The sequence below is a fragment of the Galeopterus variegatus genome, unplaced genomic scaffold (assembly GCF_000696425.1).
Source record: "Galeopterus variegatus unplaced genomic scaffold, G_variegatus-3.0.2 Scaffold303, whole genome shotgun sequence".
Classification (NCBI taxonomy): Eukaryota; Metazoa; Chordata; class Mammalia; order Dermoptera; family Cynocephalidae; genus Galeopterus; species Galeopterus variegatus.
Window position 1 is genome coordinate 987,000 of NW_007726414.1, and position 27,816 is coordinate 1,014,815.

Sequence of the window (27,816 nt, forward strand, 5' to 3'; positions counted from 1 at the left end):
TGTAAACTAAGAATTAGTGAATTTATAGCTTTGTTTACAAGTGTAGTAATGTTCCTTTATTTACTATTTTATCAGAAAAAGGGGACTTTTACGTGACATTCTCAGATATGGACAATGTACTCATAATTGATGTTAAGAATGTTCCAGAAATGCCAAAAGCAGGTTCCCAGTGTGCTTTTTGAATCATTAGAATTGTTCGCTTTCATTTAGTCTAGTTTTAGGGCATAGTTTCCCATTACTGTGTTGAACAGATAGTTCTTGGTTTATCAGCATAACTCTTCCCATCCAGGTTACTATCCAGAACTGAAGTTGATATGAAGTCTTGAGTTTTTAATTAGGCTACTTACAACGATAATGATGTTTTCCCTCCCTCCAGTTAACAAAAAAAATTCTCCTTTGCATGTCAAGACATGAAATAACTGTTGACTAACTGTGAAGCTGAGATACAAGAAGGTGCTTCATCAATAGTTCATGAAGTATCTGTGCCATTCCTGTGGCTTGACTAATTCCTGCGCCACCTTCTGAAATCTACCACTAAGAGGAGTGGGGTGAAGAATTGGCACAGTATCTTTTAGGGTAGGATTTCTACACTGTGGTGTTATTGACACTGGGGCTAGAGGATTCCCTGTTGCAAGGGGCTATGCCCTGCACTGTAGGATGCTTAGCATCACCCCTGGCCTCTACCCACTAGATGACAGTAGCAGGCCCCACCCCACCCCCAGAGCCCCCAGCTGAGACAATGAAAAATGCCTCCAACATTGCTGAATGTTCCTTGAAAGACATAATTACTTGTGGTTGAGAGTTGTTGTCTTAAAGGGTAGGAGCACCTTAAATGCAAATTTCTGTGGGGTTACCTTCTCCTCTCTTCCCCACCCTAACCCTCCAATTATAAGCTCCTTGAGGACAGAAATTAAATATTTTCTTTTGTATTGATGTTTCTCTTTCCATCTACTACACATAGTATATATACTTTTGGAGACTGACTAAACTGCTGCATTTTTGCTTTGTTTTGTTTTTGATCCAAGCCACATTTAAGTGCAGTGGGGTTTTTTTTAACAAGAGGTTAATCTGGACGTTTCTCTTCTTCCCTAACATTTTTGATACTGGTTTACAATTAGGTATATGGCAACTGACATTTCAGTGATACAATAGCCTATTTTCTTTCTTATAAAAGGCATTACTATATCATACAATATTTTAACCTTTCCTTTACAAATCCCATGACACTTAGATGCTTTTGGTTAACAAAAATTCCTATTGAGTCTGGAAGATTCTGTTTGCCTGCCGATCCCCCCCCTCCCAAACTCCCCCACAAAAATGAAAGAAAGAAAGAAAAAATCAACCCTTAAATTACTTGAAGTCCTGAGGCAGTTTTCCCAGAACAGATGTTCGTTTTGACTTTCTCTGTTGTTAAGTCCTGTCTTTGTTTATCCACTGCTGGCTCTAGGGGCTGCTTTTCTGTTCACTTAGGAATTGGGTACAGCTTTGGTTTAACACCAGTGTCCACTCAGGTAAAGATTATATTTTAAATAAAAGATTTACTTATAATGAAGTATGAAACTCAGAAGGGGTATGATACTCAGAAGAAATAATTATTACAAAGGCTCTCTGTACAGTTTCAAAACCAGAAACATGAATTCTATAGATAACTCATAACTTGGTATATTTGGTATGGTGTTTAGGAGTAAAGCTCAGATTTTTTAAACTGAAAATGGAGATAATAATATCCTCTACCTCAAAGGATTATAGTGAAGATTACACGAGCCAGTCCTTTGAAAACTTTTCTGACACATTGTAAGTGCTCGGTAATTGCTTTATTTTCACTTTTTAATTATTTCTCCTAATTCGAGGTGTCCCAATATATTCAAATTTTCCTACCTTTGTTCTCAAAAAAGTACTCTGTCCTTTAGCTATTTGTACCCTTTATCCATTATTTTTATCATTAAAAAAAAAATCTGAGTGGGACTATCCCAACTATGTATATTGGTCTTGTATAGGTTTGTCCTACCTTTACAGATTTTTTTATAGATTTGTGACAAATTTTAAATCACTCAGGGAATTTGCTTTGTAGAATGTAATGAATCATTTTTTTGCAACTGAATTTTTTTTGTAATGAAGAAAAACAAAACTCCCCCTAAATACCTCTATAAGCTTGATTTTCAGTTTATTGAATTTTTTCTATGACATAATTATAGATCATTGACCATTTTGTTTGAAAGAGGTAGTCCTGATTTTGATCTCTGGTTTGATCTGAGAAGGTTAATATGAATTCAGTTCTGTACCCTCTACATAAGTTTTTTAAAAAAGTTTCATTTGTGGCAAAAAATCACACTCTTGATTTGATCAATGAGAATACTCCATGAGCAGATCCGATTTACTTTGTTATTGAGATGATTCTGTGAGGGTGCTTGTGCTGACAGAACCACAGAAGAATCCCAGGGATTATACAGGACTCATGATCAATTCCTGCAATACACAGTCAGCTCCTTTACAAGAAAATTGCAGGCAAAGGTCCAGAACAACAAGCTGAAAATAAGACATTTCATGCTTGTGATAGGTTGATAGATTAAGTGCTTGCTTAGTAAATATGCTACCTTAGGACTTTTCTTTTTCTGAAAAAAGAAGATTGAAAATGAGTAAAAACGAAGTATGAAATACATCAATGTGTATGCTTTGTGTGAATGTGTATAGGTTTTCTCAAACTCATGCCAAGCAGAGAGAATAATATAGCGAACGCTTCGCGTAGTCATTACCCAGCTTCCACAAAGACTGACTCGTGGCTCATTGTGTTTCCTGTCTACCTCCTTCTAGCTTGCACACGTGGATACAGAGTAGCCTTCCCTCCCAGTGAATTTCCTGCATTGCACTTGTCAGTGGATGAGATTCTTATTTCTCTGTTGGTTTATTTACTTGGTGTTTGCATCTGCCTTCTTAACTTAAATATGATTTTCCTGGGATCAGGGCTTTGTTTAGATGCTGATCGATGCTCAGAACCTAGAAAGGTGCTCAGTAAATACTGGTAGAATGAATGATAGAGTTGTTAAGTGGGTAGTTTACAGTATGGCTGCATGTGAAGCTCTCAGGAGAGTACCTGGCACAGTCAGAAAACACTGACTGACTGTGTATGTGGCTGCTGTTATTGGCGGGGTTAATTCCAATCTGGGATTTCATCATCACATAATCTATAAAGCAAGTCTTAGGAATTTCCCAAGACAATGCAGTTCCTCAAAAACCAAAAAGACCCCTCAGTCTCATGATACAGACCCCGAAGTCTGTTATTATGAGGCAGCTTCTTTTTGCCAGTTTTTAACTCGTGTGGACTTGACCTTCAAACCAGCAGCATGCAGCTCTCATCTCTGACTGGGGGCTTTCTGACTGACCTTTTGCTTAGGCCCAAGGCAATGTTTTCATCTCTGACAAACTTGACCATTGCCAGTTTCTTAAGAGTGTCAGTCCTTATGAAAAGGGATTGTGCTGCCTGTGCCATAATCATCTCTAATACCCGATAAACTGAAAACAATGGGGGCATTTTAGGGGGGAAATGCTGGAACAAAAAATCGTCTGCAATTCTGAGGCAGTGCTAAACTGGGGCACGTGGAAAAGTTCTAGCACGTGGAATGCTGCTCTTGCAACTCCCATGGGGTGAGGCGGGGGGACTGGACAGTCCATACAATGGGCTATTATAAGGGCACTATTGAACCACGTAATCGTGGCCCTTTACAAAACCATAAAAATGTGTCAAATATTTTACAAACGCAAACTGTCTGGGCTTGCATGTTAAACTGAAAATTTCACAAATAACAGTCCTCTTAATCTGATCAAGTATTTCGAGAAAAAATTGAAACAAGGAAAATTTCTCCATTGTATAACAACTTCATGGGTTTATTTGTTGTTTGCAAGATTTTCCATAGAGGAATTCTGCCTGAGTATAATTTTATTTATCCAGATCTGTAGGCTTTCATTTTTGTGGAATTTATAGGTTTTTTTAATTACAAAATTAGTGCTGTGCACATTATAAAAAATATAGAAAAGAACAAATAAAATAGAAGTCACTGATAATTTTATCATCCAGGGATAGTCATTGTTAAGACTTTGCTGAATAATTTGTCACTAGTCTTTTTTTTTTTTAACTTTTTTTGCCTGTGCATATGTATAAGCAATATTTTAAAATCAACTTAGGATAGCAGTGTATGTAGTGTTTTTAACCTGTTTTTTGTTCCTACTTAAATTATGAACTTCCTCTCTCATTAGATAGTATTACAAAATGTGGATTTTAATAACTGCATATTATCTATCTGTATGTAGTAGTTCTCAACTGAGGCAATTTTGCACCCCATCCACTCCCCGGAGCATTTAGCAATATCTAGAGACATTTTTTGTTGTCTCAACTGGCAGGAGGGGTGTGGTGCTACTGGCATCTAATGAGTAGAGACCAGGGATGCTGCTAAACATTGTACAGTGCACAGATCATCCCCGACAACAAAGAGTTTTCTGGCTCCGGTGTCAGTGGTGCCGAGGTTGAGAAGCCTGAAATGTATGGCTCCCTACCTCATAATTAATTTAATCCATTGCCTGTTATTACATATTCGTTTCTAATTTTTTGTTACTTAGAAATTAATGGTAGCATTTTCTTTTCTTAATGTAAAGGACAAGATAGTAAATATTTTAGGCTTTTTGGTCCAAAAGGTCTGTTACTCAAATATACTCTTGTACTATTATAGCTTGAGAGCAGTCATAGACTATACATAAATGAATGGGTGTGGCCATGTTCCAATAAAACTTTATTGACAAAAACAGGCAACATGCCCTATGGTAGTTTGCCCACTCCTGTTATAGATAGCTCTGTGATGAACATCCTTGTACCTCAATCTTTGTCCCATATCTGATGATCTCCTTAAAAACGTTATTGAAAAGTACAATTGCTGGATGGATACATATATATCTTTTAAAACTTTATATGATTTTATTTTATGTGTCAAAGTGATGCCAATTTATTTTATTGTCTTGTACTTAATGTGGCTTTCTGAGCACAGTTGTGTCACCACCATTCTATCAGATTTCCACCCTCCTCCAGGGGTGTGGAGTGTGAAAGGGTAAACAGGACTGTCAAAGAAACTGTCTTCAGAAATCAGACAGGTTAAGGAGTGAAGCAGGCCATTGTCAGTGTCAGAATAAAGAGGGGTGGGTGCCTCAGGGCCCACCCGGGGACCCAAGGCTTGGAGGAGGGGACCAGCACCCCTCCCACAACCAGGCATACTGCAGCAGCACATTGGGGCCCACCCAGTGACCCAAGGCATGGAGTGGAGGACTGGACTCCCCTCCCACAATGAGGCACACCATGCCAGTGCCTAGGGGCCCGCCCAGGGACCAGAGGTATGGAGCCGGGGACCAGACCCCCCCTCCCACAACCAGGCACACCATGCCAGCACCTTGGGGCCCACCCAGTGACCTGGGGCATGGAGCCAGGGACCAGACCTCCTGCTCACAACCAGGCACACTTCACCAATGTCTTGGGGCCTGCCTGGTGACCCGAGACATGGAGTCAGGGATCAGACACACCCCACAACCAGGCACACTGCCAGCGCCAAGGAGCATGCCAAAAACATCACCTCCATGTGGGTGGCCCACCATAGCCACCACAATAACCATGGCTGCCGTGAAAGTGGCTAGACGCTGCAACCACCATGCGGATGTTCTGCCAGCCACTGGAGTGCATTGACCTAAGGAGAGTCACCAGCAGAGATACAGAAAAGAAGAGGATGTCTCTCTCCACAAAGCCCATTTTAGAGAGACAGAAGAAGCATCTGCTCTATGATAATATTGGGGGACTTGATCACACCTCTCAGCACTGGACAGATCATCTAGGCAACAAATCAACAGAATAACCATTATTCTTTCAGAAGGAGAGAAGAAATCTAGGGTGATTGGGGGGGAAGGGGGGAGGGAGAGGGAGATGGAGAGGGATTGGGCAAGTGCCATAAAGAATAATTACGATTTATAACAATATATATGCTGGTAATATTGATTTGATCAACATATCTCAATGTTGAACCCCCAAAATATGCATAATCAATTTTGATTGAATAAAAAAAGTAAAAAAAAAAAAAAAAAAAAGAATAAAGAGGTGGGGGCATTTAGCAAAGTGAAGAGTTTGCGCCACACCAAGAGGGAGAAGCTGCTCTCACCTTTGATCAATTGCTGGCTCATGGAGTGCAGTTCAGTGTTGCTAGAGAAACCAGATCCCTTTTTTTTTTTAAAAATTGAAACATAATTGATTGTACGTATCTGTGGGGTACAGCATTGAATATCAATACCAGTGTGCAATATGTGATGCTCAAATCAAGATAATTACTATAGTTATCATTATACAATGTATTCATTTCTTGTGGCCCTTTGCCAATTTCTCACTAACTCCCCCTCTCTCTCCTCTTTTCCCTCCACTGTTGGCCTCAGTTCCATTAGTTCTGTTCTCTCCTTTTGAAAGTTCAAGGAATTAATGTGATTGTTGTATCTTTCTTTCTCTTTCATTATTTATTTATTTATTTATTTAGCTCCCACTTATGAGTGAGGACATGTGGTATTTCTCTTTCTGTGCTTAACTTATTTCACTTAACATAATTTTGTCTAAGTTCATTCATATGGCATCAAATCGCAGAATTTCATTTTTTTTTTTATGGCAGAGTAGTATTCCATTGTGTATATATACCACATTTTCCTTATCCAGTCATCCATTGATGGACATTTAGGTTGGTTCCAACTCTTGGCTATTGTGAATAGAGCTGTGATAAATATGGAAGTGCAGGCATCCCTTTGACATGATGATTTCCATTTCTTTGGGTGTACACCCAGCAGCAGGATTGCTGGTTAGAACACTAAATACTATGTAGGCCAATAAGCCATGTCTGTAGGCTGTGCCCATGAGCTACCAGCTTGGGGACCTCTGCTTTAACCATGACTTATGGAGGGCTCTATAGCTAGAGATTGAGGCAAATCTCCAAGCTCTTGGCTTTGTGTTTTAGATCCTCAGGTACCTTCTGGCTTCTAGCACTCCTAGATGAGAGCTATAAAAATTGGTACTCTGTTCAGACCCTGACAGAAAAGGAAGCTTCATCTCTTAGAGTAGGATGGCAGGCTATGAATCAACTCTCTAGACTGGAGACTTGGTTCCTCCAGAGCTTTCTGAATTAGTCAGGAAGAGTGAGGGACTGTCACATCTCCATTTCCCCAGGACATTTCCAGAGGCTGTCAGAATCCTAGCCTGCAACCCCTACAAGGGTCTATGCATCTGCCGCCTTGTCCTCAGCTTCTGTTCTCCCCCTCATTCATGCATACCAGCTACACTGGCCCCATTTGTTCATTGATTCACCAAATATTTGCTGAGCATCTGCTATGTGCCAGGCCATGTTCTGGACAAAGCAGAGAAGGGTATGGAGGATCAGGAGTGCTGGCAGGGTGTGGGTTGGGATTTTGAATGTCTTTATGGAAGATAAGGTCTAAGAGGCAGTGATCCTGGAGTGGGATGGCGAATTAGGCATAGTGGGCAGGGGTTCTCATTGGTGTGCATAAGAGTCCACCTGGAGAACTAACAAGCTAACTAGATTTATAGGCCCCACACCCAGAAATTCTGATTCCTTTGCTCTGGGTTGGGGTCACAGAATGTGCGTTTCAAACATGCACTGTGAGTAGCATTGGTATAGGGACTTGTAGGGCTTTGTAAGTATTTTGGTTTTTTTTCTCAGAGATAAGTAAGGAGCCATCACAGAATTGTTGTTTTGTTTGTTTGTTTTTGTAGATGAATGACATGATCTGACATACATTACAAGGACCTCTCTAGTCACTGAGCTGAAAATAGACTGTAAAACAGAAAAAAACAGAAGCAGGTTGTAGAGTCAGGAGACTTTCAATCATCTAAGTGAGAAATGATGGCTTAGAGGTAGAGGACAGTAGAGGATGAAAATTAGTCAAATTATGGATATATTCTTAAGAGGGAGCCCATACTTTTTGATGAACTGGATATAGGGCGTGAAAGAAAGAAAGGAATCAAAGATGACCTATGTTTTTGGGATGAAAAACTAGGTTGAACCATATGAAGACCATTTTTTGACCAACAAAAATGACAATTTCCTGTGTTTCCACCTAATAGAAAAATGGAGTTGCCAACTATTTCAATGGAGAAGCCCGTGGGAGGAGTCAATTTGGAGAGGATGATGAACATGCCAAGTCTGAGATGTCTGCAGTCCTCCAAATGGTGCTGACGCCCGGGCAGGTGGAGATCAGTCTGCAGTTCAGAGAAGTCTGGGTTGCGCTGTTCACTTCTGTGAGACTGGTATAGATCACCAGGGCTGTGAGTGTAGGTAGATAAAAACCAAGCTCTGAGCCTGGAGACGCTCTGACATGTAAGAGGGGGAGAAGAGGAGAAAACTAGCAAAGGAGACTGAGAAACAGTGGTGTGAAGGAGGTAAGAGGAAAACCAGGCAAGTGTGGTGAATTGGAAGCCAAGTAAAGCATGTGTGTATTAAGAGCCTCCTTACTGTTCCTTGAACATTTAAGGCTTGTTCATGCCTGTGGGCTTTTATAGGGTGCTGTTCCTGCCAGTTCCTGCCTGGCTCATCTCACCAACTTCAGGTCTGAGCTTAAATGTCACATTCTCTGTGAGGCTCTTCCCTGAACAACCTGTGTAGGATTAGCACAGTTGTCTCACATCTAGTTGGTACTCAAACAATACTTGTTGAATGAATGGTAAACATACAGCTCTTTTGATGAAAGCAGAAGTCCAGGTGAGACTGTACTAAAGCCTTGCTACCCAGGGTATGGTGTGTCCCCTGAACCAGCTGGGTTGACATCCCCTGGGAGCTTGTTAGAAATGCAGGATCTTGGGCTCCAACCCAGACCAATGGAATCACACTCTGCATTTATTAAGCTCCCCAATTGATTTGTATACGCATTAAGGTTTGCCCCCAATCCTGTATTTAATTCTTTATGTATAGCAAGAGGACAATTGAGTATATGCTCTCAAATGGCAACAACTCAGAATGAGATTTTAAAACTATCAAAATCAGATCTCTTCAGTAGTTGTTTCTGTATTCAATCACAAGTTTTCATTATACAGTTTCAAAATGAAACAAAACTGTGTGTAGAGACTTCCAAGAATTTTAATGTGGTTATTCAAGTGACTTCTTTCTTAGTTTTGTTTTGAATTGACCCAAGCTTGGAGTGAATATAAAATGCAGAGTGTCTGGTACATAGTAGATAATTTAGGGTGAATGAATGCCAATTCTGTTTTCTATATTTGAAAACATTTTGCTGTTTATTATGACATATCCATGCATAAGGACTGATAGGATCCTCAGAGTACCGGACCTGTAAATGCATGGCTTTCTCTTAAAGTGAGTAGCGGGTTAAGTTTATTGGGTCTTGCTTCTTCTTCTCCCATTGGAATTTGACTCTGAAAGTGGTCTTTTAATTCTCAGATTATAAATACTCTGCAGGCAGACGACTACCACTCCTAAATCTCTTCTACTTCTCTTTGGCTGAGATTAAAACTTGGTGTTCTTTTTATTCTTGTAATCTTTGGCTTATTTTAATCCGAGAGAGAAAAAATAATGTATGTATTAGAAGTTTTCTTATGATAATACTTTTTTTTCTGAGGCCACTAAGTATCGTTTGTCCTAAAACCAAAGCAAGCCCGCCTTGCAGTTTATAATAAGCACACTGTTTTATAGGTCGTTAGCTAAGGGTGAAACACTTGCTAGGCATTTTCGGTAGGACTGGGCTAGTTTATTCTATTATAACATTGAAATGTCAGAAAAGTAGGTTTAGTGTTCTTCCCTTTTTACACATTTACAGCTAATTTCTCTGAATTCAGAAAGCCTATAAAGTAATGACAGGAAGTGGTGTGAAAGTATACTGGCCAAGAAATATGCAGTGTAAACTTATATATATTAATTTGGGCACACATAGGATATGTGATACACCTCTGGATTCACACAGTCTTATCTTTCCCTCTTGACTCAGTTAAAGCCTTTTTACACATTTACAACTAATTTCTCTGAATTCAGAAAGCCTATAATGACAGGAAGTGGTCTGAAAGTGTATGCACCGATAAATATTAGATGTAAATTTATATATGTTCTTTGTGCACACATAGGGTATGTGAGTACACCTCTGGATTCACACAGTTTTATTTTTCTCTCTTTACTCAAACATGGGTCCACAGTGTTTCTGTAGTTCACCACTACTGATGGTATACTGGAGACCTGGCTATAGTTTCTAACCCTGGAAAATCTTTCAACTTTCTTCTCAGAGTTTCTGTATCTTTATCTTTAAAATGGGGATAATGAAGCATGTCCTATGTTATTACATAGATACTTGTCCAGTAAAGACAATATTCGGAAAAACAACTACAAAATTATATATACACATATTATTTCTCTTCATAAAAATCACCTCATTCTGTCCTCCAAACCTGCTAAAACTTCTGTTTAATAGGAAAGCTCAATTGTAGTTTGGTAAAACTTTCTTAGAGAGCAGAGATCAGCATTTTCAATAAAAAAGCCAGAGAGTAGATATTTTAGGCTTGGGGCCATGAGGACTGTCCTGTTACTATTCAGCTTTGCTTCAGAAAGCAGCCATGGGGAATATGTAAACAAATGGGTGTGGCCATGTTCCAATAAAACTTTATTGGCATTGAAATTTGAATTTCATGTAATTTTCCTGTATCATGAAATACCATTCTTATTTTGATTTTTTGCAACTATTTAAAAATGTAAAACCCATTCTTAGTTTATAGGCCATAGAAAAACAGTCAGGGGCTGGGTTGGGCAGATGGGCAGACCTCTTTTATAGAGAAAAGGCCTTGGGTTTATCAACTTTATTCATTTTTAGTCTTCCTTTACTCAAGTGCTCTTTATTTTTGCTTTTTGTTTGCATCTGATTTTGATTGTTCTCTCTTAGGTCAGGATTCATATACTTGTGGTCCTTATTTTTTGTTAAGGATACCTTTGTGCAGATTGTTCAGAAAACAAGATTATGTGTCTAAGAACATATGTGAGTACTTCAAAACGTTCATAGAAGGATTCCTATTATTTTTAAATTCTTTTTTCATTAACTTTTTGAGTACCCTTGTATGTTCTGACTTTGTGTTTTCTTTTGCAGTAACGTTGTGATTGTGGGACTGAAAAGAACCTTGACACTTAACAAATGTTACCCTATACAAGACTTTGCCCAACTCATTCCAGAAATCTAGCTTTCTCTGTTTTACCATTTTTTTTCAGGGATTATGGTGCATAATTGATCTTCTTTATAAATTTCCATTTGAACAACAGTATGAAAAACATTGTGGTTTGGGGGTGGTGATGGTGGATAGCAATTGGTTGAATGATAATCCCTTTAATTTTCCTTAAACTTACTGAACAGAAGAGCAAGTTCTGTCCCTAAATGTAAGATGGAAAATCTAAACACTTTATTGACTTGTTAAAAAAATTAAATCAATTATAAACTAAGAGGATTCTGGGAATCCTCACTTAATTTTATTTAAATTCTCATTTATAAATAGTAGAAAGAGTAGGTCAGTGGACATCCACATGAGGATTTTTTTCCCCCTAGTGAGTTCTGTCATCAGCCAGAATGGTAGTATCTATAGCCAACATATTCCACTGACATGTGATGTGCTCCAAATCTCTTTAGAATTAAACTGATGGAAAACAACCTGTCAGTCTCACTCAGCAAGTGGCGAAGCTAAAGTGTGACAGTTAGGAGGTGATCCATTCCAATTCTCCTGCTATCAATTCAAGATCTGAATGAAGAAAGGAAAAAGGGCAAAAAGATAGGAATAGTAACAAGGAAGAAAAGTTTCAAAGGCTTTGGATTTGTGTACTTTAACTGAGATAGCTAACATAATTTATATGAAATATAAATTAATAGATTAACTATATTGTGATAGAGTGTAATATATACTAACTTTATTTTGTGGTCTGTGTTGCAAGTGCTCAAAAATATTCAACTTTTGCTTCTGAATTCCTTAACATGGGTAGTTGGTTTGAAGGTCAAAAACATGCAGAAATTATCGGGAAATCATGAAGGTGTTTCTGTCCTCTTTAATGCTACATGTATGTTCTCATTTGCATGCTTGTTGGATTGGCTGTTTAAAAATTAATGAAAGTAAAGTCATTAACTAAAAAGCTATGAATTAGAATGGTTGAAGATAGAAAATTACATTTATATAGCTTTTAAAAGTGTCAAAGAACTGTAGTACCTTGTAAAAATGCTCTGAAGGAGTTAGGGCAGGGTAAGTATCTTTCTCCATCATTTTTTGGAGGAGGGATGCAGGGATCACAGAGGTTATGTCACATGCCATCTATCCACAGTGATGAGGATATTGCAAGGCAGTGAACATGCTAGAGTACTAACAATGATCTAGATCAGTGGTTCTGAAAGTGTGATTCAGGAGCCCTTGGGGTCTCCAAGATCCTAGCAGGGCTTCTGTCAGGTCAAAACTATTTTCAGAATAATAGTAAGATGTTATTTTCCTTTTTCATTCTCATCTCATGAGTATACAGTAGAGTTTTCAAAGGCTACATGATGTGTTAAGATGTCATTGTTCTGATGTCTAGTGAGATATGTGCTAGTGTGTGATCTTGTGTTTTCAAAATTTCTCAATTTTCTTTCTTAATATAATAAATATTGATGGATATAATCTGCATACACAATTAATTTGAAAAATTTAGAAGGGTTGTAGGACAAACATTTTGGGAGCTGCTATTTGAGATATTTTGCTAAGCCCATTTGAGAGGTATGATATCATTTAATGCTGAAAACACCCCTGTGAGGCAGGATCTACCATCATTCCTATCGAGTACACAGAGACAAAGGCCTGGAGAAGATAATGATTTGTAGGTCACAAGAGTAGTAAGTTGCAAAGTCAGAGTTTGAACCCAGGTTTCAAATTCTTAACTACTCTGTTGACTGTTGTGAGGCATGTTGTCTCTCCAAGACACACCAGGAAATGCCTGGATTTGGACCCTAACTTGTCAGAAGAGGGGCTTCTCCTTAGAATCTAGGTCATCCCTCAGTGAAAGTAAATAGGAAGATTATCCTCATGGACAATGAAAAAACAGAAACCACATTCTAGTGATTTTTCTTGTAGTGTATGTACTATGTGAAAAATAAAACTATTGGGTGTCAATTTTTTAAACTTAGAGGATTTCACTTAAAAAAGTTCAGATTGCCACCCCTCCTTAAAAAACTAGGAGATCTAGCTAGACTGGACTGGTATTGCCCATCGCCATAACCAGCTGCACCTTATATTTGCTATTCCTTTAGATGAAGTGTGTGTCTTCCTGTTAGCCACAGAACCTGCTACTCCTTATTACTTTACCCCACAGTTCATGTTCCTCATTTATGTTATCTGTTTGAGGTGTTTGGGTTGGAAACAGCTGAAGATGTTCTGCCTATTGCATAGTGTTTTATAGGCCATCTGCTTTTAATTTACTTGAATACTAAAAAGACACCAACAGTAAAAGAGCAAAATACATCCCTTTCTGCTTACCCAAACCTGGATGTAGTAAAGACCTCAGTTACAGTGCCAAATGGAGAACAAGTTGCTTCTTTCCTTACTAAAAGCATAAAATTCTGATTCATTAAAGAATAAGGATCTGCCAGTGAATTAAAATTTATTTTTAAATGTGCGGTCCTTTCTTTTTTAAGTGTAATAGTGAAATAAGCACATTACACTCATTGCCCTCATTTTATGTTTATTTTAGTAATGTCTATTGTCCTCCTCATTATCGTGTCTGGACCCTTTGTGAAACTTAAAATGTCTCTGTGAATCTCTTTGTGCATGTTAAACCAGTCATTTGAAACAATTTAAGATTGTCAACCTAAAGGACTTCATTATCCTGGGCTCTTAGGTAAAATTATTGAATTTAAAATTTTTATGCTTAAAATATCATCTCCCCATTTCAGCAGTGAATATTTAAGCATTTATCATAATTTTTAAATATATATTTGTTTGCCTCTTCTTTCATTTCACCCTAGACTATAAGTTTCATAAAGTTGGAAATCATGTATATTCTGTGCTTTGCACAGTGTTTAGCACATAGTAACAGTAAATAATTGAATAAATTTATAAATGTGTCAATTGTGTATATACCTTAATCTTCTCTAGCCCCAAGAATTATATTAAAAGGTTTTCAGTAAAAATTTCCATGCTTCCTAATTTGAGATTAAATTGGGGAGACATTTATTTCTTATTTTCCACGTAAATGTGCATCTAGTTCTCTCTCTCTCTTTCTCTGTGTGTGTGTGTGTGTGTGTGTGATGTTCTATTTATGATAATTCCCCCTCTTCCTGATGTGAGGTCAATAGACAATTTACACATCACCCTGCTAAAAATAAGGTGCACATTGAGACCAGTATGCAAGATGAAGCTGTTGAACTTGAAAGTTCAGCTCAGAGTCCCTTCCATACTAAGAGACGGTCTTCCTGCAGTAGGAAGTGCAAAGTATTCGGTCACTAGAAAAGTCTCATGTGTAATAGCCTTTAGACGATGTCTCTTCCAAGGGGGCATCCAGCTTTTAACCTATTGCTGAAAGAGAAATACCATTGTCTATTAATACTACTGGAACTAAAGATGAATAGTGAATTGGCCTTGATCTGACAATGAGTTTGACTTTAACAGCTCATCACTTAAAAAGGTTCTTTTATATTTATGAAAAAAAGCATGACGTCAAGCCAGGGGGAAAAACTGATAACAATATTTAAGACTAAACTCGTAGGGCTTCCAAAAAAAAGCCCCTTGTGTGAACGTTTTTTTTTTACACGCATAACTAATTAGCTTAGGTTATTATAAGCAGGGCTGCTGTGATAAAGTTTCCTGTGGTGTCTCGGGATACCTTGTTTATAGTGCCTTCTCTATGCCAGTCAGTTTTCGAATCAGAATTACAGAAAGTAGAGGGAGGAACAGTCTACCGTTTCTCTTTGGATTGGGGCCACCTAAAACGTTGTTATGCTGGAAATGCTAGAATATAGTCATTATCAGGTGAGCTTTATTCTTATTCATATTCAGTCTCTGAGACATAATGCAATAAATCGACCAGTTCACCTTTTTAATGTTATTGTAATAGGCACACTGTTTTCAATCAGTACAGATCTACTCTTTTAATGTTGTTTATTGTTTGATGCCATAAGAAGTGATTAGATGTAGTTTTGAACAAAGTAAATATTAGTAGGATTTTTTTTTCCTGGTGTACGGCTGTGTTTTCTCCATTAGCTCCTGTTCATAGCTTATAATATTAAATTGTGTTTATCAAGGAAAAAAGTAACTTTAAATTGAATACCATTGATGGAGGGGAAAAAAGCATTCCTAGTTCTGTATTAATGTTTGTACGAAAGGAGAGAAAATATCCTGATGGCTTGTTAATAGTCATGCCTTTAAAAACACGTAAGTGTTATGCATTTGAAAGAAACTACTTAATGTAGAATTGTTTTTTATGTTGAGTTCTTTCTTAGTTAAAATGTTGGATAACCATGTCCAAATGAAAGTGAGAGGAATTAATCCACAACTAGTTAATTTAGTCATCAGAATGTTTCTGTTTATTTTCTACAACCATTTTACAATTCGTTCTTAAGGAGTTTTTGTTTGTTCGTTTTAAAATAGAAAGCTGTTCTGTTTGCCAAGGAAAGTGAAATAAATTGAGTTACGCTTCTTCTTCTAGATGATTGTTTTGATCTTAATAAACCCTTTCGGGTGTGTTGGGGAAATTTTTGCCCTACAGATACTTGCAAACTTTTAATTATTAGACATGAGAGGAAGGACACAAGGTTTGAAAGAAATGTATAGTTAATTAGCAGGGAAATAATATAGGGCAAAGTATTATCCAAAAATCCTACAAGTTAGACTTTAAACTTCAGTAATATCAAAATCCGTTAGCGCAGTGCCTGGTACATAATAGGCATTAATAATTCTGTCGGTAGGCTGGTCAGTCTCATGTTTTCGCTTGAAAGAAGAGCCATCCAAAACTCAAAAATAACAGTGTTGTCTTCTCTTCCGTCCATGACTATGTTCAGGTGCAGACTCACCTTGAAAACCCCACCAAGTACCACATACAGCAAGCCCAAAGGCAGCAGGTAAAGCAGTACCTTTCTACCACTTTAGCAAATAAACATGCCAACCAAGTCCTGAGCTTGCCATGTCCAAACCAGCCTGGCGATCATGTCATGCCACCGGTGCCGGGGAGCAGCGCGCCCAACAGTCCCATGGCTCTGCTTACACTTAACTCCAACTGTGAAAAAGAGGTAATTCATGTCTCCTCTCCTCTCCTGTTTTCTTACAGTAAATGTCTGTTGGATAGTATTCCCACACTTAACTATGAGCTCTAGTTTGTCCGCGTGGCCACAGTCACCATTTGCCAATGTGGCTGTCGCATTCCAACCTCTTGTCACTGGCACTGGGTTATTGAGTTTGTGGCATGTGCTGGGAGACCTTAGAGGCAGGGACATTTTCTCTCTCCACTCTTTTCTACTTCATTAGCTGAGTGCTTTCTTCTCTTCCATGCCATTCAGTTTATGAAGCAGTGAAAATGCAGAGAGGAAAAGGGGAGGTGGAAAAGGAAACACAGAAATAGAAAAGGTGTGGGACAGGCAGTTTAGAAGTTCCGCTTGTTGTGAATGTCTGGAATATTATTTTTATTTCTCCCTAAGTTAAAAAAAAAAAAAAAAAAAAAAAAAAAAGCATGGGTGTGCATGGATGGATTTGAATAATGTAGCACAGGATAATTTAATTGCAAGATACATTGGATTTCACAATAAAATTGCCACTGTCTGTTAAATCTGCTTTTGTAAAGGGTGGGTTGGAGACAGGACTCAAACATACCTTCAAGGTAATTGTTGGATCAAAATTTGGAGCATAAAAATACCTAAGATGAGAGTTGTGATTTGATGACTGTTATTTCCACATTATGAGATAAGGAGCCTCCTTTTACTGGAGTTTTACCATACTGCAAAATGTTTATGTGAGTTCAAAGGTGACTTTTCCAAAGTTCAGTTGATTTTAATTTCTAGAGGGACTAAGTCTTTTCCCCTATGCCGAAACCAACCCCCTTATTTTTCTCTGTCCGTATTTGTCATCTAATACGATGATTTGACAGCTTTTTTCTTCATTATTTCGTCTGTTGGTCAGATTCCACTTTGAAAGTTTAATTCATCTTGTTGCTGTGCCATTAGTTTATGGGAACATGTCATTGAAAAGTCATTTGCAAATCCAAATCATGGGCTGTTTTTGCTTATGTTTTTGCAGGGATTTTATAAGTATGAAGAGCAAAACAGGACGGAGAGTGAGGGCCCGAGTATGAACGCCCATTCACGAGCGTCGTGTATGCAGGTACTGAATGACTTGGCAGCCTGAGGATGTGACACTTGGTGATAAGAGTCTATATTTGTGGCTGATCACACCTTCCTGGTGACTTAAGGGAATTTTTATTTTTAAATAGGGAAAGCTTTAAACAGGGCCATTTTCTTCATAGTATCTCTTGATTAAATAATTACTAGGGAAATGAAATTTAAAATGCATTTTCCCCTAAGTTGCTTTGAATCATTAAAAAGTGCTTTAATAATATCAGTTTTAATAAATAAGATATAATTGCTGTATTGCATTTATACACCATCACCAGTATCTTATGCAAATTTGTAGGGTTGCAATTTTCATAGGCTATTAATAAAACCAAGATGTGTGTGTGATCTATATATTGTTTTATAAATGGAATCTCATGGGACATATATTTTGAAACTTTACTATTTTAATAATATTTAATGGATATTTTCCCAAGTATTAAGGTTTCTTTTATAACATCCTTTTTAATGGATATATAATTTATGTGGCATCCATTTATAAATATATATGTATAAATATATGACTATAAGAGAATAAGCAACCAAAAATTCTGTTTTTTTTGCTTTTCCATATTTTCTATCATCAACTTGCATTACTTTTGTCAAAAGAGAAAAAAATTATTTTAAAAATGCTATCTCAACAAGCCCATTATTTCCCTAAAAATAAAATTAAAAATTTACAGAGAAAGTTCCCTGGCCTACTTGCTACTTATCAACTCAGAAAATCATCTCTTAGAAACAAAACAAATAAACCTGACTACATAGAAATGGAACCTAACAGTGCACTAACAATCATTCAAAACTGGCCACCATTTATTCTTCTCAGGAGTCACTTAATCACACTCATTTGTTGGGTGTTTACTATGTCCTTGGCACTGTGAGCACTTTATATGGTTTGTGCTAAAATCTCATAAAAATTCAATAAGGCGATAAGTATTAGTAAACCCCATATTATAGACTGGCAAACTGAGGCTCTTAAAGATCAAAAGTTTTGCCCCTAATCTAGAAAGTGGAAGAACCAGGATTTTAGTGCATGCCCGATAATGTTGGAGCCTCTCCTCTTTAATGAAAAGTGGCAAAAAGACACAGAGGAGCATCGTTCTGAGTTCTGAGATTTGATTGTATACCTTTGAAGCACTGTTAAGGCCCAAGCTCAAACATACCAACTATCTCAAATACATAAAGTGTTTACAAAGAAATGTTTTCACAGACTCGTCTTTGCAACTGCTGCAATGCACATGTAATCGCCGTTGTTTATTGTCATAACTGATGTTTTGGTACTTCAGGAATAAAATTGATCTAGTGGGAATGTCAGCTCCATGACTGTAATGATAATCTCGTCCTGCTGTATTCCTTGGGGAGTACCAAGCATACTGGCCGCCATACAAAGAGAAACTTATTTCACAAATCACTGTAAGATCAGTGCAAGGCTAACCAGTAGCCTGGCAGCCACAGTGTCCACACACTCCTATTGAACCAAAGGCCTGAATTACCATCTATGTTTTCCTTCTCCAAGAAGGGTGTAGGAAGGGTATGGGGCATAGTCTTTAGGGAAAAAAAGAAATAGCAGCTATCATTCAAGATGAAGTTTCCTGGTTCAACTTTCCTGTTTAGGACAGGTAGTTTAGCAGAGTAGTTGAGAGCATGAGTTAAATCATGGTTCCAACCCTTCTTCAATGTGTGACTTGGGGCAAGCTGTTTCTTGTTTATCTCACCTGGAAAATTGCTGTAATAATTGTACCTGCCTTGATAGAGTTATTGTCAGGGTGAATAACTTAGTCCATGAAAATCTCTGAGCCCAGTGCTTGGCACCTGGTAATTCCTTCATTAAATGCTGACTGCCAGTATTATTTTCTCACCCATTAGTCTCCAATAATTTTATTTTAGTGGGAGGAGGACAGTAACTTGTTAGAATCTAACTAAAGAGCGTTATTGCTTTGGGTAAGAAAGGGCCATGGATCTCTTTGGGGTTGGGTTGCACAGTTTTTGCTTATTTCTGTCTCTCTTCCATTGCCCTTTTTCCTACAGATGGATGATGTAATTGATGACATCATTAGCCTAGAATCAAGTTATAATGAAGAAATCTTGGGCTTGATGGATCCTGCCTTGCAAATAGCAAATACGGTATTGATGACCTTTTTTTTTTTTAAAGGAGATCTTGAGATATTTCCAGTGTTCCCTCCCTTTTTCCTGAACGTTTAGTTTATCTTTGCAAGTGATTCATTAACAAATTAATTGATGATAAAATGGAGAATTATCTCAGGGTCACAGATAAGAGACATCAGAGATTAAGAATTTTTCGTGAGTTTATCAGTAATCCCATGATAAAGCACTACAATTCCCTGGAGTACAAGTACACTCTCACTAGGACCTTAGGCCTTCCAATTCCCCCAACATCTAATGCCCAACTTAGTACATAGCAGCTAAGGGAATTACTATGTATTGTACCATTCACAATGGTAATCTAGTTGGCCTGAAAAACTTAATGCAGTTTTTAAAGGAGGTTCCTTAGAATTCACAGGTGGTAGATGGACAGTGGGGTCAACCTTCTTTAACAGCATTTGTTCCAATTTTAATGCATAAACCAGTGGTCATATTTACTCTTGTATGTTACTTATTTTTCTATATAATTTGGAGTCTTGCCTCTGTCGTTTGTTTTTCTTTACTTTTTACTTTTGTGTCTCATATCACTGTTTTACCAAAGTCTTATGGAAGATCTTATTTAGTCCTTGCAGTAATTCTGAGAGAAGTTGGAATGGTATCATTGCCCATCAGTTTTAGATTATAACTAAGTTAGATAGTCTTGCACAAGATCACATAGCTTGGATGAGTCAGAGCCAGGCCTGCTCAGTAGGTCTTTGAATGAATGCCTAATCCAATTCTCTCTGTTCTATGAGAGCAATGTAACGAGACTATTATATTCTTTTATAACTTGTCTTTAAAAGACTAACATGTACTGAGGGGAAGAGGTATTTAATAGGTAGGGAGCTTCGGATTTATAAGGTGAAAAATTTTGGAGATTTGTTTCACAACAATGTGAATATACATAACTCCAATGAATTGTATACTTAAAAATGGTTAAGATGTAATTTCTATATGTTTTTTGCCACAATAAAATTTTTTTTTAAAGAAGCTAAAGTCCAATTGTAGATTCCCTTGGCTAAGGAACAAGGTAGCCCTTACTTATTTGCACCAAAATCTTCAGTAAACCGAGTTTTTATAGTTAGCATTTGCTCTTCTTTTCCATCTTGGTTCAGTTTTTAAAGTTGGCTTAATTGAACTCTTGCAGGGTGAAGACTCCCTTGAAACCTCAAAGCTTATTCTAGGATATTTACAGTTTGTCTATTTCCCACCCATTTAAAATCACCCCTGATTTTGGAAGAACCAGATGTGTGCCATTCTGATAAGTGTTTCCATGCCAAACTCTCCCCACCCCTCTTTGAACCCTTGATTGGCTTCCATGGAACCCTTCTGCTTCCAACCTGATGGATCCCACGAGGCAGACTACACTTTTCAGCAGTCAGAATCCTGGGATGAACATGAGAAAAACACTTGGGGGAGCTTGCACTAGGGAATTTGTAAATATACCCAAAGACATAGGTATATTTACAATGTTTCAGTGTCCTACCAGCATTAATTAGCAATGGCTCAGTCATCTCAAAAGAACTTTCCTGGAAGGGTGGTCATTTTGTCAGTGGTGTCAGATGAGTCCTAGGCACCCAGGAGGACTGTAGAATTGACAAGATTTTGTAAAATCATTTATTTTATTTTATTTTTTTGGCAATGGTGAGGACCTAGTACTCAGGGCATTATCCTCTTCTTGCATATACTTAGTATTCCCTGCAATCAAGCGTCCAGCTTCTTGGAAGCCTTCATTGAAGGATCTGTACTAGCTCACTAGGGAAGCAATAAAACACAATAGTTGTGAGTTGGAGATTTGTGACCAAACCTGGGTTCAAATCTGAAGTCTGCCATTTACTCTGTTACCTTGCATGTTACTTAGCTTCTTGAAATTTTACTTTTCCCCATCTGCAAAATGGGGTCATTTATACCTACCTTATATTGTTATCTCACTTGATAAAGTATGTATAGCATTTAGCATTGGAAACCTAAGTTGTACTCTATAATATTATCTAAATTATTAAGTGCAATTTATTAACTGTCATATCAAATAATTTTGATAGTATTTGTTTGGCTGATATTTATTGAGCACCTATAATGTGTCAAGCTCTATGTTAGAATAATATCATATTTAATAATCAAAAGATCCCTCACAGTGAGTTGCTCTGTAAATTCCAGCATGGATCCTAGTTTGCTTAATGGAGAACTTTTCCATGTGACAACCCTTCTGGAGACAGTTGTCATGATCTCATTCGCTTCTCTCCTTTAGAGTGAATACCCATGTCTCCTCAGTGTACATTAGCCTTGAGGTCTTGTTTCTTCCTTATTGCTCCTGAACTGTTTTTAAGATTCATGTAGCACTTATTAAATGCTAATATGTGGTACTGGGCCAGGTACTATAGATGTGAAGGTGGGTAAGATATAGTTCCTGTTCTCATGGGGCTTACCAATCTGGAAGGTGGAGATCACCTTAGTTCTTGAGTGGAGAAGGATAATTCAGGAGCAGAGAGGCCATCTCAGGGAATTCTCAGCTAAGAAAGATCTCCTGGGTAGAGTTGAATTAATTCTCAGCCAGGAGAGGGGTGCCCTGCAGACACCCTCAGAAGTCACTGCCTTTATCACAGCCATCTATTTCTCTTCTATATTCCCATGTTGGAAAGGCTAAATGTGGCCCCTCAGTCTTCTTATGATGAAAGTATTTCAGCATTTTTCTGTTAGGGGGAAGACACTATAACTTAGAGGTTAGGAGCACAGACTCTGAACCAAACATCTGAATGCATACTCTTGAGTGACTTATTTGACCTCTCTGCCTCAATTTCCTTGTCTGTAAAATGGGATAATAATAGCACCTACCACAATAGGATTAATGTAAGAAAAATAAGTTAATTTGCACAAAGCATTTAGAATATAGTTCCAGCCCTGATCAGGTCTCACTAAATGTTAGTTACTAATTCTTATTCTTGATCAACTTGAGTTTCAGTTGTCAAAATAAATAACAAAGCTATTACAACCTGTTAACATTTTAATTTTTTCCCATGGTAAAGTTTAAATTTAATGTTCGTCCAGTTAGGAATTTTTTCCTTTTATTTGATTCTTTGAAATGCTTTAAGTTAACTAGTTAAAAAACAAGAGTAAAGTGGAAGGAACACTTAGAGAGGAAACTATCCTAAGGGAATTGAAGTCTAGAAATAACTATTCTGAGAGCACAAGGGCCCTCTTGTACCATCATAAACAAAGAATAAAAGTCCCAGTTTACTTATGTTAACAGTGCTCAATTGATATTCAGAGAACGGGACCATCCAGAAAAAAAATAATAACATTTCACAATTATCATTTACTTGGAAAAATATTCATTTTGGTGTAGCAGAACATTGAAGAACACAGTTCAGACCAGAATTGGGGCCGAGACACAGGTGCCATCTTCTCTTTGTTTATCCTGATTAGGCTGTGGCTCTCATCTGTCCACTGTGTAATGTGCTCTAGAAGTGAAATCTTGTCTATCAGGTTGATGTGCTGGATAAAAGCCTAGAGAAGATGCAAAATATTCATGTTAATAGAAGATGTCTCTTCCTCTTTCTTAGCTCCAAAGGTGTTATTTTGACCTAATTATGATGTTCACTGTATTTATGGGGAATTTCTCTAACCCAGAAAGGGAACCACAGAATCCTTTCTGAAATATGCATGGCTAGGAGACTAGTTTTTAATTAGAAAGCCATATTATTTTACTCTACCTTCCTTTTCATAGCTTCAGTGAATAACAGAATAATACAAAGAACATAAGCCACCATTTAGGACATAGTCTCCCAACTGTGACACTATTGGCATTTGGGATGGATAAGTCTTTGTTGCAGAGGGTTGTCCCTGCCCATTGTAGGACATTTGGTAGCATCCCAGGCCTCTATCTGATAGATGCCAGTAGTGCCTCCTCCTCACCAGGTGTGACAACCAAAAATGTTCCAGATGTTGACACTGGGGGATGAAATTGTCCTTAGTAGAGAAGTCCGGATTTAGGATAATAAGTGGTCACCTCAGCTCTGAAGATCCTCAGATTCCTGTGCTTAGATTTGCATTGCAGTCTGGTGAGATTGGTGTAATAGTGGACAGGATACTTGTTAACTAATGTGGCAGGTGGTTTTGTTGATCAAAGTGAAAATTAGCTTGCGTGTCCAAACTGTAAAGTGGGAATCCAGTAGTCTCTAGAAAATTATAACACGAATCATAGCAGCTACCACAAATTGGTCACTTAAGTAGCAGGCACTGTGTTTCACATACTTCATCTCAGTTGAATCTCATAAAACCCTATGAGATGAGTGATATTATCACCACTTTTCAAATGGTTGCACTAAGCCTCCGAAAGTTTAGAGAATTTGCTTAATATCACACAACAGGCGGGAATTTAACCTGGGTCTCTACTCATAAGCACAGGCTGTAAATCTCTGCCTATTTATATATGTAGATTGAAGTATCCACATTTGGGTAATGAGCAACCGGGTTTTATTTCCCAGGTCCAGTTGCAGATGGATTGAAAATTGCAGTTTCTAATTGGTTAACATCACGTGTTGATGCTGCCCGTCAGTACTGCTATTAACATGTGACATGAGCCTCTTACTAAAAACCTCTATTCAGCCATGACAAGAACATGGCTTTTCTTTCTGTAAAATCTGTAAGATAACATACATGAAGTGCTATTCTAGTTCTGTGCCTGGCCCAAAGTAGGCACTCACAAGATTAAATGTTCCCCAGCAAAATATTCTGGCATGTTCTATGCTGCCCATTCCTAATCAGCAAGTATTGGAAAAGTAGCTAAAGTGGAAAATCTTTTAAAGAAGTAGATAGAAGGCTATAAGCTGCTTTTTCTACTGGAAGTAATGATGTCTGACCTCAGTAGAGTGCCCAGTGAGGCATCTTGTTATGGGGATTTTAATTCATCTCTCTTGTTGGTGGGCATTGCTATCAATCCATGCTAATCACACAGTCCTTTCTCTAGTTTTCACTCTCTCCCAATCCATTTCTCTCTGGTGTTCCCGTCTTGCTCTATGTCCCCACCCCCACCATATCTCTCTGTCTTTCCATCTCTCTCTCCCTGTGTGTATGTGTGTCTCGTTCTTCCTGTTTTTGCTCTGCCCCTTGTGTCTTTATGTCCGTCTCATTCCCAGTTTTTGATTCTGTCACCCTGTGGCAGAGAGCGCTCTCTCTCATTCTGAATTTATTAAATATATGTATACATATTATCTCCCTTTAGCATATGATTAGAAAATATGTTCTTGTCTTGGAGAAGTTTAGAATTAGGTGTCTGTTCAATGTAAATCCACTGATGTCTTAGAGATGTATTTTTTTTAAGCTAGCTATATGTATCACTTCTCTATTATTTATCCCTAACAAACCATCATAAGAACACAATCGCATGCTTTGCATATAGTTTGCATATGAAAACATAATATAGATATGATTTGCGTTTCCAGAGCTATGGGAATAATTTTCTTTTAGCTTATTGCTTTGAATTTTCAAGCCACATTTTTGGTTTATTAATACCTAGAAGTTCTCCCAAAATCTGAAACTCCAGAAAGATAGGGGAATAAAGCTTTGGAATCTGAAGGAGATACCAGATGTCATAGCAGCTTTACAAGCTTTGTCTCTGTGGCCCTTTACAAAGTACTGTTGGAACATGTGAGCACCTTTCTTTTTGTATGAAGCTGGACAAGAAAAAACCTGGACACACAGAGAGCAAGATTGACCCCAAGAAGGTGACCTATTTCAGATAAAACCACTTAGTGAAATGACAACTAATAATCAAAATCACTTTTTATTAAATAGCTCCTTAGCCAGAGTGCCTTGAAATGTGGTTCAAGGGCATTTTAAATCACCACGATTTGTATTTATTTGCATTGTGTAGGGTGTATGTGTATGATATTTTGTGCACATATAAGAAATGCTGCCTTCAAAAAGGAGTAAAAGAGGGAGCTGTACTCTGCTGATCTGTCCCCCTGTTCTTATCCCCAATCCTGGTAGAGTCAGTGTCAAATTAGCCTGTCGGAAAGTATCTTATTCTGTACACACAATCCCCCGCCCCTATCTCTTTAGCTAGGGATTTAGTTCATAGAGTACAATCATGTGTTACTTAATGACTGGGATGCATACTGAGAAATGCGTCATTAAGCAATTTCGTCACTGTGCGAACATCATAGAGTGCACTTACACAAACCCAGATGGTGTAGCCTAGTACACACCTAGGCTGTGTGGTATAGCCATTATGATCTTATGGGACCACCATCATATATGCAGCCCGTCATTGACTGAAATGTCCGTCCAGGCATGTGACGGTGTTTACTTAGAAGCCGTCATAGGTATAGATGGCAAATGGCTACCAATGAGGGGAAGCATATTGGATTCTATTTTTATTTCACGGTCTATTTTCATATGTATGTTGATGGTCATTTGAGAGGATGAAACGTACTATGTTGATACCATCTTTAGTACTTACCTCTTGGTCATTAAACGTTTTAATCACACTTAAATGTTTTCTGAATTTCCTTTTCTCAGATATAGAATAAAATTCAGATTGTGTAATTAGGGAAGGGCTAAATGACATAAAGTCTTACGTGGTAATCATAGGAATTGTTTAGATTAATCTGGAAATAAATGTCTGCAGTTTAATTAGTGAGGTTTCTTAACTATTTCTCCATAATTAATATGGGAAAAGGAGATGTCTTGAACCTCTTCTACAAAAATGGGCATCCAAAACTATTGCAGCCAGCTAGTTACAGGAAATGCATGTACAACAAAAGGAAAATTCAGTGTCAGGAAAAAATGAGTTCACTACTTTAAAACATTCAATTCAAAGCTAAAGAAAGAAAGATGCTTGGGAAGGCTAAACATTTTTTTCTTTTCTTTTTTTAAGGGTAAAATACTTTTATTAAAGTCTGTGGGCTCCCTCTTGTGGCTTTGTGAAAAATTTCAGTTTCAAGGGAACTAGCTTTTTCTTCAGCAATAAGGAAATCATTTCTTTTCCAAGAAGAAAACATTTTTTATTACTTTATCAAAGAAAGGGAGAGAAAAAGAAAGGGAAGGAAGAAAATTGACTTTTACGAAAAACCCAATTTGGTGACAAAGGTCACCCCACATAGATGACATTATTGTATTATTTTACAATAATAGCCAACATTTACTGAACATCTACTATATGCTGCTAGTTGTACCAGATAACGTTTGCCATGTTACCCATCATCTCCATGCTCAAAATAAACCCAGCAGCTAGCTAGTATAACCATTTTTGGGGTGTGAGACTCTGTCCTTTTCTCTCTCAAAGGGAACTAGCTAAGGAGATCATATAATTATTTTAATATCTGCGAGTGAATGAAAATGTAATTATCTCATGTTTTCCTGTTTTTTTAAAAAATAACTTTTTGTATGAAATCATTTCTGCTACATAGAGCCTGGAGTAGGATGCGGGTTTTATCTGAAAAACTTAGGAATTTTTCGACAATCCATTTCTGTTATTGTTTCTCTCTCTAGTTACCTGTTTCTGGAAACTTGATTGACCTTTACAGCAACCAAGGCCTGCCACCCCCAGGCCTTAACATCAGCAATTCCTGTCCAGCCAACCTTCCCAACATAAAAAGGGAGCTCACAGGTAAATACCTAGCAAATGTGCCTCTTACTGTGGATTTTCTGTTAACTTCCTGATTAGACAGAGTTATCAATATAGTGATGTCCAAACTGTGTCCAACTCATGCAGTGGTTAAAACATTGTGCACTATTTAAAGATGGAGGATTTATGTTTGAAAATCCTGGTTTCCTGTATCTCCTGAGATACTGAGAGTCAGGCTGCCATTACTGTGGTGGCACCAATCACTGTGTCTATGGCTGCTGTCCTCTTTGGGTTGGGGACAGCAAACAACACTTTCAGCTTTAAATGTTTCCACCCAGCCTAGTGTTTCTTTTACTTGTCAAGCCCCTAGAGGCAACTGAGTTTGAGAGCCCTGGTCTGAATTTTCCTTTGATGTATATTTGACCTATGGTTGGGATAGGGTAAGAGTATATTTATTACATCTTTAGACACCTCCTGTTATTTTTGCTATATCATGTGCAAAAGATTTATTACACAGAGGAAAAAAAACAAATTACAAAATGGAACAATAGCTATTGTTTGTTCTTGAGACGAGTGTGAAATTACCTATTTCACCACTTTGTTTAATGCTTTAAAGGGAAGTCACGTGGCCATTTAAACATGACAGAAACTGTTAGAACTGGCATTCTACTGTGGTGAATTTTATGGCCCTTACCCCGCCCTCCCTTTTTTTTTTTTTTTTA

General features: G+C 37.8%; 1 protein-coding gene across 7 annotated transcripts in view; it reads left to right on the top strand.

Annotated features, from left to right (window-relative positions):
- MITF (microphthalmia-associated transcription factor) overlaps nt 1-27,816 on the top strand; it is a 211,317-nt gene that overhangs the window by 164,843 nt on the left and 18,658 nt on the right. For 4 of the 7 annotated variants that reach the window (XM_008567205.1, XM_008567203.1, XM_008567207.1 and 1 more), the window contains exons 3-6: nt 16,066-16,293; nt 17,294-17,377; nt 19,414-19,509; nt 27,019-27,136. In XM_008567205.1, the coding sequence (XP_008565427.1) occupies nt 16,066-16,293; nt 17,294-17,377; nt 19,414-19,509; nt 27,019-27,136 (526 nt within the window). Of the gene's footprint in view, nt 1-14,881; nt 15,038-16,065; nt 16,294-17,293; nt 17,378-19,413; nt 19,510-27,018; nt 27,137-27,816 lie in introns of those variants that run through there. The other 3 variants (XM_008567208.1, XM_008567209.1, XM_008567210.1) reach the window with 2 other exon arrangements.